Source organism: Armigeres subalbatus, chromosome 2, assembly GCF_024139115.2.
Source record: "Armigeres subalbatus isolate Guangzhou_Male chromosome 2, GZ_Asu_2, whole genome shotgun sequence".
In the NCBI taxonomy this organism is placed as follows: domain Eukaryota; kingdom Metazoa; phylum Arthropoda; class Insecta; order Diptera; family Culicidae; genus Armigeres; species Armigeres subalbatus.
Genome location: NC_085140.1, coordinates 17,534,318 through 17,551,408, shown reverse-complemented (window position 1 = coordinate 17,551,408; position 17,091 = coordinate 17,534,318). Strand labels below are relative to the sequence as shown.

At 42.4% G+C, this 17,091-nt stretch overlaps 1 protein-coding gene across 1 annotated transcript; it reads right to left on the bottom strand.

The window, feature by feature from the left end:
• Positions 1-5,780: 5,780 nt before the first annotated feature.
• LOC134218001 (HEAT repeat-containing protein 6) lies at positions 5,781-9,710 on the bottom strand. The gene is made up of 5 exons (XM_062696880.1): positions 9,505-9,710; positions 8,515-9,382; positions 7,274-8,392; positions 7,030-7,193; positions 5,781-6,967 (listed from the first exon to the last, which is right to left on the bottom strand). Exons 1-5 carry the CDS (start codon positions 9,655-9,657, stop codon positions 5,924-5,926), a joined length of 3,348 nt encoding a protein of 1,115 aa, XP_062552864.1. The 5' UTR covers positions 9,658-9,710; the 3' UTR covers positions 5,781-5,923.
• Positions 9,711-17,091: the final 7,381 nt, after the last annotated feature.

The window sequence follows — 17,091 nt, the reverse complement described above, 5'->3', positions numbered from 1 at the left end:
CTACAAGACGGTAGACTAGCCCAAGAATACGCGCAGCAGCTGGAAGTGGCACTTCCAACGGAAGAGCAGCTAGGCGCAGCGTCTCTTGAAGATGGCTGGAGAGATATTCGATCCGCCATTGGTAGCACCGCAACCGCTGCACTAGGCACGATGCCCCCGGATCAGAGAAACAACTGGTATGACGGCGAATGTGAGCAGTTAGTTGAAGAGAAGAATGCAGCATGGGCGAGATTGCTGCAACACCGCACGAGGGCGAACGAGGCACGATATAAACAGGCGCGGAACAGACAAAACTCGATTTTCCGGAGGAAAAAGCGCCAGCAGGAAGATCGAGACCGTGAAGAAACGGAGCAACTGTACCGCGCTAATAACACACGAAAGTTCTATGAGAAGTTAAACCGTTCACGTAAGGGCCACGTGCCACAGCCTGATATGTGTAAGGACATAAACGGGAACCTTCTTACGAACGAGCGTGAGGTGATCCAAAGGTGGCGGCAGCACTACGAAGAGCACCTGAATGGCGATGTGGCAGACGAAGATGGCGGTATGGTGATGGACCTGGGAGAACGCGCGCAGGACATAATTCTACCGGCTCCGGATCTCCAGGAAAGCGCTGCACTGGGTCATTACCAAGATTTGGGAGGAGGAAGTTTTGCCGCAGGAGTGGATGGAAGGTGTCGTGTGTCCCATCTACAAAAAGGGCGATAAGCTGGATTGTAGCAACTACCGCGCAATCACATTGCTGAACGCCGCCTACAAGGTACTCTCCCAAAATTTATGCCGTCGACTAGCACCAATTGCAAGGGAGTTCGTGGGGCAGTACCAGGCGGGTTTTATGGGCGAACGCTCCACCACGGACCATGTGTTCGCCATTCGCCAAGTACTGCAGAAATGCCGCGAATACAACGTGCCCACACATCATCTATTCATCGACTTCAAAGCCGCATATGATACAATCGATCGGGACCAGCTATGGCAGCTAATGCACGAACACTGTTTTCCGGATAAACTGACACGATTGATCAAAGCGACGATGGATCGGGTGATGTGCGTAGTTCGAGTTTCAGGGGCATTCTCGAGTCCCTTCGAAACCCGCAGAGGGTTACGGCAAGGTGATGGTCTTTCGTGTTTGCTATTCATCATCGCTTTGGAAGGGATAATACGAAGAGCAGGGATTAACACGAGTGGTACAATTTTCAATAAGTCCGTCCAGCTATTTGGTTTCGCCGACGACATAGATATTATGGCACGTAACTTTGAGAAGATGGAGGAAGCCTACATCAGACTGAAGAGGGAAGCTAAGCGGATCGGACTAGTCATCAACACGTCGAAGACGAAGTACATGATAGGCAGAGGTTCAAGAGAAGACAATGTGAGCCACCCACCGCGAGTTTGCATCGGTGGTGACGAAATCGAGGTGGTAGAAGAATTTGTGTACTTGGGCTCACTGGTGACTGCCGAAAATGACACCAGCAGAGAAATTCGGAGACGCATAGTGGCTGGAAATCGTACGTACTTTGGACTCCGCAAGACGCTCCGATCGAATAGAGTTCGCCGCCGTACCAAACTGACAATCTACAAAACGCTAATTAGACCGGTAGTCCTCTACGGACACGAGACCTGGACGATGCTCGTGGAGGACCAACGCGCACTTGGAGTTTTCGAAAGGAAAGTGCTGCGTACCATCTATGGTGGGGTGCAGATGGCGGACGGTACGTGGAGGAGGCGAATGAACCACGAATTGCATCAGCTGTTGGGAGAACCATCCATCGTTCACACCGCGAAAATCGGACGACTGCGATGGGCCGGGCACGTAGCCAGAATGTCGGACAGTAACCCGGTGAAAATGGTTCTCGACAACGATCCAACGGGCACAAGAAGGCGAGGTGCGCAGCGGGCAAGGTGGATCGATCAGGTGGTGATGACTTGCGGACCCTCCGTAGACTGCGTGGTTGGCGACGTGTAGCCATGGACCGAGCCGAATGGAGAAGACTCTTATATACCGCACAGGCCACTTCGGCCTTAGTCTGAATAAATAATAAATAAGATGTTACAGAGGGCGTCGAAGAACCAACACAAATCAATCCGAACCTAACATCAACAAATGAAAATGAAGCTGTCACAGAAAACATCAGGTATAGAGATCTCTCGAAAACCAGACTAGATGAGGGAGTAACCTCAGGGGTAACGTCTCGAGCTAAAAGAGAAGTTAGGCAACCATTGTACTTTAAGGATTATAAGATTGGCACAATCAATTAATTTTGAGGAAGGGAGAGATGTAGTATCGGTCCCACCATTTCTATTACATTTGTTTTGTATAAATAATAATATACCTGAGTAGAGATACACTTTGACATCCTTACATGGGTGCCGAGATACATATGTCCCTAATGAATAAAGAACATTGTCTTTTGATCTACCAACGCGACTAGACGTGTTTAGTTGGATATCCGAAACGACGCGATTCTACAAGCCTGAAATCCATGTCGATTTCTAATCAGTCTGATAGATGTCCGGATAAACTTGACAAATATTTGTCATTATGACAAACAGTGTACTGAGGACTTAACAATGTTCATTTGGCTGAGATTCTGACAGCTCTCAATGCTCGATTGGCTCAAGATGGCAGCTTTCGCATATCTCTGAATGGTGAATAGGATCCCTAGTTCGAACAACTTCACACACGTTCAAACAAAGCAGCAACCGAAGCGTTTTCTTGGGGCGGAGTCAATGTTCGTCAAACTGCTTGACTGGTGTGTACGCTGCATGAGAAACTAGCGGAAACAATCGAATTTGATAACAATACAGATCAAGTCTGGTTTGTGAAGAAAGGGATAATGGGATATACGGATCACTATAGTAAAATGAGAGAGGACGGGGAAAAGAAGCAGCAAGCGCAATCGACGAGTCAGTGACGGGATCTTTTAGTTACGGTAGGGTCGATAGATCGATCCCCACCAAAGAAAATCTCACGCAGAAATACGTCTGATACTTCTTCAAAATAATTTATTCAAATTATTTGTAAAGTTTTCGGCGCCGTAGTTTTTTTTACTAAACAATTGAGCCGGTGCCAGCGAAAGTGGTACATGTCGCATTGAGTAAATTTTACAGGCGACGCATTTTCCCGAAATCATCAAATAAAAAAATGAAATTGAACGAATTTCTGTAACTTAGTTGTTCTAGCATGTTACGAATGATGTGCCTAAGAGTAGCAGAGAGAAATATGTGAGGTTTTTTCACAAATTTTAAGTTTATTGGAACATTATGCACATGTACCACTATTCCCGGAACAAAATGATGATGATGATACTACCATCTATTGTAGCAAGGCACCTGCCGATAGCACTGGCCATATCTGACAAACGATTTGATCATGATTATACTATTGTCGGCGTAGCACCAACTTAGAATTCGGAAGTCGGGACTTCCGAACCGAACTTTCTTCCGAAGTTTTATCTGTCAAACTAATTGATGCGTTGTTTAGCGCATCTTTAGGCGAATCGCAGACAGACGTTCAAGTTCGACTCACTAACTTTTGTAAAAAACATGGCCGTCGGATTGCCAAGTAGCAAGAGATGGCGCCACATGTCAAAACAGCAAACGTTATTTGCTGTTTTGTTTTGATTTTAAATTTCGTCAAAATCTTTTAGTTTCTTGATCGGATCTGCTCGATGGGATTCTTAATAAAAATGCATGAATCACGCACACACGCGCTGTTGAATAATAAATCGAAAATGCCCAGCACGCCAGAGATGGTATTTGTTACTCAGAAGGGGTTATTTAATTTTTAATTTTTAAATTCTTTTCCACGTTCTACTTGACTGGACTACCTATTCGTTGGTTTAGCAAGGAAAAAATCTACGATTTTCGGTCCAGGCACATGTTTTCGAATCACAACGGCAAAAAAACACGCATGTGAAAGGATCTTACAGCGCTAACGCGAAAGTTCCGAAAAGATGGTAACAGCATACACGCAGCTTCACAATTCCTTTACTATATCGTGGCATGAACTGCAAGTAAAGTTATTCGCTTAGCTACATTGTAAAAGTCGATTGTAAAGTCGTTCAGATAAAAATGATTTTTGCGGCCGTGCGGGGAGATCTTTGTTGAGTGTTTCTGTTTTGCTTCCATGCTTCGGTGGGTGGCAAACGCGGGTGAGGTATGGGATATGGCAAAACGTCAGTTTTCATGTAGCAATAAGTTGCATAGGCGGCGCTAGCGTGCTATGCAATTCCAACGTATTTAGATTTGAAAATTTACACAAGAAAATCGAATTCAAATGTATGAGCTTAAACGTCTGTCTGCGGGCGAATCTAGCGCACTATTTCCGAAGTTGTGAAAGTTGCTTGTATCTGGAGAAAAATCCAACTTCGGTATAAAAATCGGTCTAACTTTTATCCGGATAGACAATACTGTTTGTATTTCATCAGACTCCTGTATGAAGGGCCAAAAATGGGTGGGGTGGTTCCATAAGCAGAGACACTTATGCGAATCCACGGGAGGATTATAGAGAATCTCATTAGCACTATTCCCGGAACAAAATGCACCAAAAACCCAAAACCGGAAAAGTGGTATATGTTCATAACCAATTTTTTGCCTTTCTCGTACAACAAAGTTGTACCGAAAGGCTATATGATTGCTTCAAAAAAGAACTTTTGATAGAAGGCCCGGAGACCCATAGTGTTATATACCGATCAACTCAGCTCGACGAACTGAGGTGATGTCTGTATGTGTGTATGTATGTATGTGTGTGTGTGTGTATGTGTACAAATTTTGTAGACACACTTTTTGGAACTTAGCATTTTCCGATTTACTCGCAACAAGTTGCATTCGACGGGGAATGCGGTCCCATTGTTTGCTATTGAAAATTGGCTCGATCGGACATTGCATTTCGGAATTATTGAAAAATCATTGTTTTTTTTCCAAGGGTACCCCTTAGAAAAAAAATTCAAAACCAAAAAAAAAATTTTTTTTTCCGAAAATGATGGCGATGCATTTTAACTAATGCAAAAACATGCAAAATGATCGAAAAAATGTGATCTATTTTCCTAAAGAGCTTTTTTGACCTTTCTAATGTGATTCTTTCAATATTTTTTATAATGCACGAGAAAGGCATCATCACTGCTAGGTGGATTAATCAGGGTTTTTATTACTATGTCTGAAACTTGATTATGCATATGTACAACATGTGATAGATTTAGTTCGGAAAAGGTATTGGAGGGTAACCGCCCCTTCGGTGGGGTTTGATCCCACGACCCCACGACTGGGATCAAACCCCACCGAAGGGGCGGTTACCCTCCAATACCTTTTCCGAACTAAATCTATCACATGTTGTACATATGCATAATCAAGTTTCAGACATAGTAATTAATTTCCACGCCGGGTGGCTTAATACCCGGCATATAGGCAATTAACTTTGAATGTATGTACCAATTTTTTTAAACGAAAGTGAATCATCCTAAAATTGAAAATAGTATAAAAACCTGCTGCAGAAACACCCACATTGCCGATTTTTCATTTATATTACCTGATTTTGAGGGGTAGAGCTGTACATGTATCACTTTTTCTGGCAACGAAATGGCCATTGTGATATATACCAGAAATTAAAATGTGTATAACACCAGTTTTAAATATCCAAAATCTCTTTTCCGTCATTCCATTGCTAGATTATGACAAATAGAAGCTATTTATGTAAAAAACTCAAAATTGACAAATATGGTTTATGTACCATTTTTTCTGGCAACGGTTCTAATTGATAAAATAATAAATAAATGAAATGGTAAAAAAGCGACGTAGATACATATTTATTATATTAATCTCCTGTAATGATATTTTGTTAATTTGAAACATAATGTGAGTCCAAATAAATTATACAACACTGAATAATAGTACAGATGCCTCGTAATAAATCTATTCCGGTGCTTTAATATCCGCACAGCCCATGGCCTTCGTTGCGGAAGCACTTCAAAATCATTTGAACAGCATTTTTTACTTCAGAGCTTTTAGCACTTGCCTGCAATTTGACGTGGGCCTCCATTAACTTTGCCGATTTTTCCGGCAGAATTCTGTTCACTACCCGGTCCCAATTTTGCTGTACCGCATCGAATAGGGGCAGTAGTTCCGCGGCCATTGCCGGTAGATCCTCTTTTGATGCTAGCCGAAGGAAATGCGACAGCGAGAGGCACAACTGTTCCTGCAGGTTATCGCGATGCTTATACTCGTTGTAGTCCACCAAGTTATCCGATTGCTCCAAGGCTTTCAGAAGCGAGCTCCACACCGGCACGAAGTAAATGCCGTAATAGGATCGGGTATCGATTACCGACAACGCAGCCGAAGCGTTGATTCTCACCTTAAAATTGTTCGAATTGATCACGATCTGACAGAGGGCCGGAAAAATCTGTTTCTGCCAATCGATCCTACTCCCTTCGCTGAACATTAAGTCGTTGCGCATCACATTCCCGATCGCGTAGCATGCATTCCACTTGACTTTTACGTTGTTCGAACTAAGAATATTCTGGACTAGTTTTTCTAAGGACTTTTGACATAACTGCATCCATGCCGGTTGTGAGAAATGCTCAACCTTCAACATCCGCAGCATATTCCCAACCGTGCGGACCGAGTTGCAGCGAACCTTGTCGTTATCACCGGCGGCGGCAATTGCTGCTTCCAAGATTTCCTTCATCGTTTCGTCACCGACCTTCTCTGCATTGGGATCACCACCGTTCAGCACCAATGCATCCGTGATGTTACCCAACGACCAACTGGCTTTGACCCGGGCAGCCACATTCGGATCTTTCATAATCCTCAAAATAGCATCGATCGTGTTTTCGATGTAGCAAATATTGTCCCTAAGCGAAGGAAACAGGATGTACACCGAAAGGGCTCGAACCGCTGCCGAGCTAACGCCACAATCCTCATCGAACGTGCACCCGGTTAGCAGCGACACGAGTACGATCTGTCGGTCACGCTGCGTAACAGAATTTAAAATTCAAACATCATTGCTCAAAGAAACTGGTTGAAATTACTCACGGGCAGCTTCTCGAACACGTGCACTCCAAGATTGCCGAGCGCGTCGCAGCAAATACCCCGAAGCGAGGCACTCTGTTGGATGTCCTGAATTTGCTCGGTGACGATTGGCAGCATGGCCACCCAGAAGTCCACCGAAGCATTTAACTCATCCGGATCGATTGTTACTGCAAATGTAAAAGAACGGTTTGACTCATTTTTGGAACACGGTTGCTGTTAAGCAACGTGACACATTCTCGACACTCACCTTTTAGCAGCAGCGACGTATTGATGGCATGCCCGAGCAAATCCAACACGCGTCCCGAGTACAGTTTGATTTCCGGTATGGCATCGTGGAAGGAATTTTCCAAAGCTAAAGCCACCAATGGAAGATAATCGGCTAGGAGCGAGTAGTGCGAAGTCATTGCTGACAGAACCTGGAGGCATTCCATTCTGACGGGCATTACAGCCGATGGCGAAGCCACCTTATGCTGGCTGATGGTCACCCCCAGATTTTCCAAAGCAATCTGCAACAGCCACGATATTTTGGAGGTGTTCGAACAAGATGTTTCGTCTTCGGTTTGCTCTTTGAGTGGAACATTCGGTTCTACATCCTCGTCCGATTGAGCCAACTCCTCCTCCTCATCATCAAACTGAACACTCAGTGCTTCGGTGGTGTTCTTTTTCCTAGTTTCGCTACTCTTGTTGGTAATTTCGGTTTTCGGAATCCCAACAATTCCAGCAATCTCCGGAGTTATTTCGTTGACAGATATGAGAAAGCCCATCACCATCAGCGCCCCGACCTTGATCGTGGGATCTTTGTGCCTGGTCAGTATCCGCACGAATCGAACGAACTTGGTGACGATACCTCGTTTCAACCGATGAAACGGAGTGGCCTGAATGAATACCGTAAGGCATTTCAATATCTGCGTCAGGACGGAATAATCGCTCTCGTCTGCCAGAGCTTGAGTAATCATTTCGTACATCTCGGTGATCATGTTCCCGAGAGCTATTGAAAACGGAGTAAACGAAACAGATGGTTTTTTATTGCTTTCCGCCTGAATGAGAAACGGTTTCGATTTGTAAAGCATGAACGATATCGCTTGAATGGCGGCTATTCTGCATTTGGGCGAAGGATCTTTCAGTACGCAGTTCAAAAGTGACACCGTCGCAGGCGTTCGGCTCTCATCCGCGAATAAGGCGTGCCAATAGCCGAACATGATTTTCTTTTCTACGGTTTGCGCAACCGTGCTCACGAGAGTGAGAGCCGTCAGTCGTAACTTGGACAATTTATGGCGATCGATTTGAGCTCGGGAGGATTCGCTTTCGGAAAAGTCCGAATCGCTGGTGCGGTAAGCAGCGTGCATAGTCGATGTAAATGTTGTAACTGAAAAAGTAAATAATTAAATTGTTGTTCGAAAATTTTAAACATGATATGAAAACCAATATTAACTTTCCTTTGTTCAAGTACAATTTAAAATTCTTCATTTTTATCAAAATTTGACTTACCGTCTAATACGAAACTCTGTTCTGAATATGGTTGCCGACTGTTCTCATCCCATGTGGATCCACACTTTCCAGCAGCTCCCTTTTTGCCATCAACCTTGCCAGCTTTTCCTTTGGCAATTGTTCTGGTCTTCCTCGTTTTCGGAACCTTTCCACCCTTGTTGATGGGAATGTGCTGAGGCTCCGGAACACCTTGCTGCGACACCATAATCTTCTGCACCGTTGGTTGGTTTATTCCTGGAATTCCGTACATCATGTAAGCTTTCGAAACTCCTAGCAATTGTCCGAGATGTTCGCGGAGCCAGTCCTCCTGCTGGATCGAAACCAATCTCAAACTGTTCAAGGCCGATATCATCAAACTATAGAATGATACTTCCGGGAGCCAATCGCTTTTGATCCTGAATGTTAATGAAACAATCGAATCGCCTATTCCAGACAGGTACTTCTCCATAGTGGCGTTTCCCTCGGAAGAAACCAGAAAAGCTTCCACGCACATAATCGTTGCCACGTAGATCTCTCCTGGCGAACTTCTGTCGTAAGCCCTCTCGCGTTCCACCTTTCGGTAATCAGGATCCGCGAGTAAATTTACCAGAACACCATTACTGGAAACAAGGAATTCTGCAAACATGGTCACATGTTCGCCACAGTGTTTGATCAGAATCTGCAACGTTCCCAGAACGTCGCAGATTACCTGATAGAAGCACCGGTCCAAGCACTTCAGCAGCCAGCTTATCTGCACGGTGGCCACATTCGGTGGAACAGTTATCTTCTGTCGACTGATTAGCGTCTTCGTCAGACAGCAAGCCTTCACGATCAATGTGTCCTCATTAGTAGGAATATTCACGAAGGATTCCACCAACCTTATTGGTGCCTGACAACAAATAAAACAACATGAAATAAATGTGATATTCCATTTTGATTTTCGAATTCATCCCACTGTGCAACTTTTGTTTACGACTCACCCAGCTGCTGAATTTTTTTCACGAAACTTACCCTCACATCGGAAATCTGTTGATTTTTATAATCCAATCCATTTAATTCGTTCAGCAGTGTATTCAGCTCGTTCCGGTACTCGTTGGATTGACCGCCGCAGTTGATGAACAGAAATTTCGTCGATAAACTCAAGAACTGCGCTTCCAAATCCATGTTCAGACCTTTTGTTGACAAAACTTTTTGTTTATCGCCGCGGCATCAGCTGATTTTGACTGTTCTCAACAACAACAGGAATCGCACCGCTTATGTCGACAAGGCATAAGTCGAATAATTTGTCGTAGGACTACCCGCATAATTTAAAACCATCTGCAGTATTATTGTGACTATTTACTTGAATTAAAGAATACTGTTAGTATTCGTATAATCGCCTCTTAACAATGTAATTATATGTTGAGCTGAAACCAATATTATACAGCATGTTATATCTACCATAACGTATGCTATTATGTCATGGTACATTGTATCTTCATAATTTCTTATTTTACATTATTTAGGCAGCAAACTATATAAAACCATATATGATTAGTAATTGATATAGCTTTAATATACGGATTGCGGTTTTGGAATAATTTCGTATCATCCTTAGCTGGTTTCGTCATGATGAATTATATCATCTAATGGTAAAAACACAATAAATGTATAAGTTCTGCAGCAAGTGTATGTTTAACTTCAAAAAGAGAGCAAAATTTATTTATCGTGCAGTTGTTGTGGAATTTGTGGAATTTGGAATTTGACCAATTTATCTTTTTGCTAGTGGAAGATAAGGGATACGGTGTGTCGATTCGTTTGTCTTATATCATTCTACAGTTTATATCGAGGGGCGGATCACTATGAAATTTAGCTGAATCCAAAATACGTATTGATAAAAATGCGGCAAAAATATGCCAATTATTGCAGGTTGCAGTGGAATGTCAAAATGCATGCAATATGGCTAGCAAATGTTGAGGAACGCCTGAACATCTTGCAACCAGTGTTGTTGGCAAATAAAATAAAAATGTATTTGATTTTCGCAAAACAATTTTTTTCAGTCTTGGAGGAGTCAAATAAAATCTTTGGTTTTTAGCCACGCTTTATTCCAAGAAATGTTCAATTTTCAAAACAGTAAAATACTTGTTTAAACAAGACAAATTTCACTTCAAAAGCATATTTTTTGATTGTCGTAATTATACAATTAAAATCATTCCTGAAAGTCTGGCATCACTGTTGTTGGCGCGCTTCGAATAAAAAAGCTCGATGAAAACAAACGGACAGCTTTCAGCTGACGTCTAATCGTCCTTCTCTTTCAAGCTCATAGGAAGGATAGGATTTGACACAAAAAAGTTGACAGCTCGCTGCTTGCATTTTGGTCGGAAACTTCTTGCAAGATCTTTGCATTTCGCGTTTTGGAAAAAATTTGCAATAATATAATGCGTTAAAAAATGCACAAATGCTTTTGAAATGCGAATGAAATCTTAATGCGTTCGAAAATGCATCTAAATACGAAGTGCGTAAGTAAATGCTCGTTGGTATAAAATACATAATGCGTTACAAATGCAACAATTCGTTAGAAAATACGTTTTTTCACGAAGTGCGCTTGACTGATTTGACAGATGTAGGCTCCATATTTTGACATTGTTGTTTTGCAGCGGCGATAGTCGTAAACATTAATTTTTGCCACCAATTTCAGGAAAATTAGATGTTTTAAACGGTTTTTCCGTCGCCATTTAACAAAAGGCGCTGAACTTCATTTGTTCCCGGTGGTAGTTGGCAGAGATCGTTCCTAAATATTGCCAAATTTGCTGAAATGCAGAATGCAGATTCCGAAAGAGAAAAGGCTACTTCTTAAACCTTCCTGTTTTGGCTAAATGTTATGTGTTCAGGGGCTATTTGGTGCATTTGAAAAATCCCAGAAATGCTGGTTCTCCGATTGAAATGGCCACTTTTCTATCAAATCTGGATCCTGGATAGCGACTTATGTTTTTGTTTGTTCTTTGTTCTTTTTAGACATTCATGATATAAATTTGTCATCTAAAACGTCCGAGTCATGTTTGTGTTCGAATATGCACCTATTTAAAAGTTATCTATAAGAACTACAATGAGAAAACCTGGAAATCAGTTAAATATTGTGTATCCGGAATAAATTTATACCGCTTTTTATACCGAAGTTGGATTTTTCTGCAGATACAGGCAACTTTCCCAACTTCGGAAGTAGTACGCTGGATTCCCCTAAAGATGCGCTAAACAACGCATCCATTAGTTTGACAGATAAAACTTCGGAAGAAAGTTCGGTTCGGAAGTCCGGACTTCCGAATTCTAAGTTGGTGCTACGCCGACAATAAATGGCCAAACTCTTGGCCCAGAAAAGTGTAATCAACACCAGTGCTGTCCAATGAGCAGGTTAAAGTAGCTCGAATTTTCTCCCATCCTACTCGCTCTTTTTTGTCAATAAATGGAATCAAGCGGAATGGGAATAACTTCGAGATGCTTATTAGATAGGACTACGGTTCATTGATATTGCATGAAATTATTTTTGAACAGCCATATCAACAATTTTATTTTGTCAAACTCGCAACGCAAGTTAACACAAGAAAGAAAATAACGCTTTGTCAATGGACTTGTGGGCTTGTGGGATCAACCGAAATACGATGTTTTGTATATAAAAGCTTGATATGACGAGCTGCGATATTTTACAACGATTTTGAAGGTATTAAAATATTGTTAACATAAAATAGTTTGTTTCTATACACTAATCCAAGTTCGAGTTGAAACTGTTGAATGTTGGACAAGTCTAATGTTATGTGTACGATGTTTATAATCCCTTGCCAGCCCTGTGAATATGTTGTTGTCTATTGTATGTTGATTGTAAATAGAAGTAAATAAACGACCACCGCGGAGAGCGAATCGCTTGTTTTTCTCGTCCACTTTACGCGTCCGAAATACCCCGCCGGGAGTTGTGTCGGTTCCGCTGTTTACCGTGGGAAGCCTCAGTGACAACTTCCCACAGGTTATTGGCCCAGTGATAGTGGAGAAAACGGTGGATTTCGCTGAGAAAATAGACCCGGAGTGTGAAAGTTTGCCCGCGGACGCTACCCTTTGTGCTTGTCGTTCGGCGGGAGCAAATTTGTTCCACTCGTTAGACTGTGCTGCAGTGGGTGGTTAAAGCAGCTGAGAACGTTGTACATGGTTAAAAGTGATTACCGGGAGGTGGTTAGTGTCCGGATTGCCAGCTGTGTTTCGTTCCATCGAAGCTGGATTCGGAAGCAATTAGTGCGGACTGAGAACCATTTTGTGCAACGAGCTGTAACTGTAGCCGGTGGTGATCGAAGACATTGTTGTGTACCGACTTCGTGTGTGTACGGGATTACAGTGTGCGCCATCAGGAAATGAACGATTTCGAAATGGCTGAAAAAGTTTCGATCGCGCGTTTGGGTAATAAGAATTACCAAACGTGGAAAATAAAAATTGAAATGCTTCTGATCAGTGTCGACCTATGGCATACGGTGAATGAGAAGAAACCGGAGCCAGAGACTGCGAGATGGTCGAAAGAAGATCAGAAGGCGAGGGCAATGATTATTCTTAACGTCGAAGATAATCAGTTGCCGTTAGTGAAAGACGCCAAATCGGCGGTCGAAGTGTGGAAGAAACTGAAGAAGTACCACGAAAAGGCTACGGTTACGTCGCGAGTGTCGCTTCTGAAGAAGCTATGTAGTTTAAACTACGAAGAAGGTGCGGATATGGAAGCGCACCTGTTCGCCATCGATGAGCTATTTGATAGGCTATCGTGTGCCGGTCAAAAGATCGAAAGTTCGCTGCAGGTCGCGATGATCTACCGGAGTTTGCCGGAGTCATACGACGGTCTGGTGACGGCGTTGGAGAGCCGGCCAGACGCGGACCAGACGATCGAGTTTGTGAAACAGCGGCTGATGGACGAGTACCACCGACGGATGGAGAAGCGTGCAGGAATGACCCGTGAGTGTGAGGACCGGGCATTGAGTGTACACAGAAGAAGAAGAAGCGAACGTGCGAGGGAACGAATTTGTTACCAATGCCGAAAACCAGGACACATCCGGATGAATTGCCCGATGCTGCGGGAGCCGGAAGCGAAAACGGCAGCGAAGAGGGACCCCCGAATTTGTTTCGGCGTGGGAGGCGATCGGCAGCAGGGGAACTGGTACGTGGATAGTGGCTGTTCGAGCCACATGACCAGTGACCGGGCATTCTTCAGCAAAATCGATGTGAGTGTGAAGCGGGATGTGACGTTGGCGGATGGTTCTACCGTGAAATCTGCCGGAGTAGGCGAAGGCACGCTGAAGTGTATCGATGGCAACGGCGAAGTGAACGAGGTAGTGATGAGAGAGGTGTTATACGTTCCGGGACTGGACAGTGGTTTGATTTCGGTCCGGAAGCTTGCCCAGAAAGGACTGAGTGTGAACTTTAACAAAGCTAAGTGCGAGATAATTAGCCTCGGAAGAAGAGTGGAAGCCGTTGCTGAACTTCGTGGAGGACTATATGCCTTGAGAGTTGCAGAAGAAAAGAAGCGGAATTGGCGTTTGAGTGTGCAAAGCAAAGCTAGCAATGGGCGTTCGCTTGAGGAGGAGCGCCAAGAGGAAGAAACCGATTTTTATGACTGTGTGGATGAATATTGAGGAGAAACCCGATGCTGTGTGCCGGATGAGTCGTGAATAACGAAGACTAAGCGGTGAAGGAGGCGAAGCAGGTGCTGACGACGCAGGGAGAGTACCGAAGACTGAGTGTCCTACTATGTAGAACTTTGTTTGACTTTGTGAGGTAATACTTTGTGGACTTTGTGATATCTGTTAATGATGATAAACCTCGAGGAGGAGTGTTGAATGTTGGACAAGTCTAATGTTATGTGTACGATGTTTATAATCCCTTGCCAGCCCTGTGAATATGTTGTTGTCTATTCTAGAGTGCTTTGAGAATAGGTCGTATGTGCAAAAGAGAGTCTCTCTTTGCCTCCATTCTCTTTCGATTATTACAGATCTATAATAAAGTTTACTTCAAATTTCTTGGCAGATATCTAAAGATTATAGCTTTGTCTAGTGTTCTGAAGTGAAAATGTGGCAAAATATGCAAAACTAGCTTATGTACAAGCGAAAGAGAGCGTGAACGAAGAGAGCCTCTCTTTTGCACATACGACCTATTCTCAAAGCAATCTAGTATTGTATGTTGATTGTAAATAGAAGTAAATAAACGACCACCGCGGAGAGCGAATCGCTTGTTTTTCTCGTCCACTTTACGCGTCCGAAATACCCCGCCGGGAGTTGTGTCGGTTCCGCTGTGTACCGTGGGAAGCCTCAGTGATAACTTCCCACAGAAACCACAACAAATGTACGTCAAATATGGCATGTCAAACCAATAAGAACACTCTTTTAATTAGGAATGCGTTGAAAATTATCCAAATGCGTTCAATAATGCATCAATGCACAGTGAAATGTCTCAATGCGTTCTCAAATGCAACAATGCTTCAATGCAATTTCAATGCACCAAAAATACGCGAATGCGTTCAGCAATACGTATGACTGCTTCGAAAATGCGTGAGTGATCTGCCCCTCGGTTTATATATTGTATTCCATATTGTTTTAAACTAGAAAAAGGATTATAAATGAACCATATCACATACTGTAGAGCGAATAAATTGTACTGGAAAATGCCCTTTTTTATATTGTAATTATACTTAACCGCCTATTACCCATATAATCAATTAGCCAATTATAGCATACCATATTGTGGAGATCATTTATGTTGAGGTTAGTGTATCTTAAGTATGAACAACAATCAGAATGGTATTATAAATGTTATTTATTGTCATAGACGCTCTGGGGAATGGTACAATTATGGTCCATGATTATGCGGGTACGTGGTCTCCTATTCGCGAGGTCGAAGCTAATTTTACTCTTCCTTCCCACACTGAGCTTAAATATTTACTGTGTGGTACTAGCCAAGATGATAGTGAACATTATGAAGTGTGCTGAATATGGCATGTTAAGCATCCATGCATATTTAACCTTAAGGGCATCTTTAGTAGAGTTATAAATTGTATGGGAGTTAGGAAATGTAATTGAAACTGTAAAAATGCCATCTTCAACAGACGTTATAGTTTCAAAAATTCGAACAGTTTCGTCGGGAAATTTATAACTGGAATACTGCTCAGTTGTATTTTTGTACGAATTTGCAACCGAGTTCTATTTCGTTCAAAACAATAGAAGATGACGTCATCAGCTACAAAAAATACTATTTCATCAACATCATAACAGCTTGACATTTGAATTGGTCTCGGAAGATTATGTTTTCGTTTTCCAGTATAAAACATGTACAGCTTATAACCATAGATATAATAATCAAGATGTTGGGGTCAGAGCAAATTAGTACTTATTTTATGGTTCCATGTACTACACTACAAAAATATCAATATTTTTTTACATGTTTTGCTACACATAAAATTTGTAGGAATAATCAGCCATGTATTTTATTTGTTAAGTAATACTCAATAACAATACCTCTTTTCGAAAATATGTGTGAGAACTAATGGTAAAAATCCATAACATCTCACACATAAACTGAATTATTGTCATTGATACTATTGATCTGCATAGAGATATGTATTTCTAAAATACTTACAAAAAAGGAAAGAATGCAAAATGGCGGAATTCTGTAGTTTCCATGCCATCGCGGTTCACAAAGTTTTATAAATCTTTTTTTTTAAGTAATAAAAGTAAAAAAATAAGTCTATTTCTTACATAGATCGTTTTCTAATGTTGCACTTATACGGATAACAACAACAAGATCTTCTTGTATCAAGTTTAGCGAAAAAAAAATAGTGTTTCGATTTACCAACCAAGCTCGTAAAAACTGGATAATAACAGAAATAACAACAGTCTCCCATCACCAAATCCGCTTCCAAATGAGCTTCCATCATCGAGCGGTCCTCTCCGGTCTTCAAACAGTTTCGGAGCAGCAAAACACGCCGGAGAACGCCCGGAAGATCAAGTTCTTACAAAAACTGGACAATAACGGAAATAACAACAGTCTCCCATCACCAAATCCGTTTCCGAACGAGCTGCCATCATCGAGCTGACCTCTCCGGTCTTCAAAATGAATCGTTACGGAGCAGCAATGTTACCGGAGAATGCCAGGAAGATCGAGAACCATATCACCGGTAAGACCAGGAACCGTATCGGGATGCCTTTTGCCCCTCTGGACAGCGTTGGATCTGAAGATTTTTAACAATAGAGCCAAAAAGACTATCATTACGAAGAGCTAGCTGTGTTTGGCGCAGGAGGAAATCGTGCCCATCATTCAACTGCGCTCGCAGTAGATTATTGTTCCGAATGGTCGGTTTGGCGCAAGAGCACGGAATGTTGTGCCGGGAAATGCATTCGGACTTCGCATTTTGTGCAGGTAAAGTTTCTATAGTTATGCAGATAAACAATGACTTCAATAATAAAAATAATCATTCATTTCAGATAAAGTACTGTAACCAGTATCCAGATGTCTACAAATACGACAATACGGCGAAGGCGACAAAGAGGAGTAAAAAGGTCTGGGACAGATAGCTGCTGTTTCCTGCAGTGAAATGCTTCAGCT

Excerpts from the sequence above, each read along its gene's own strand:
- LOC134218001 (XM_062696880.1), bottom strand. The coding sequence starts at position 9,657 with ATGGATTTGGAAGCGCAGTTCTTGAGTTTATCGACGAAATTTCTGTTC. Across the intron at positions 9,383-9,504 it reads AACAGATTTCCGATGTGAGG|GCACCAATAAGGTTGGTGGA; the intron begins GTAAGTTTCGTG and ends ATTTGTTGTCAG. Across the intron at positions 6,968-7,029 it reads ACGTGTTCGAGAAGCTGCCC|CGTGACCGACAGATCGTACT; the intron begins GTGAGTAATTTC and ends TCTGTTACGCAG.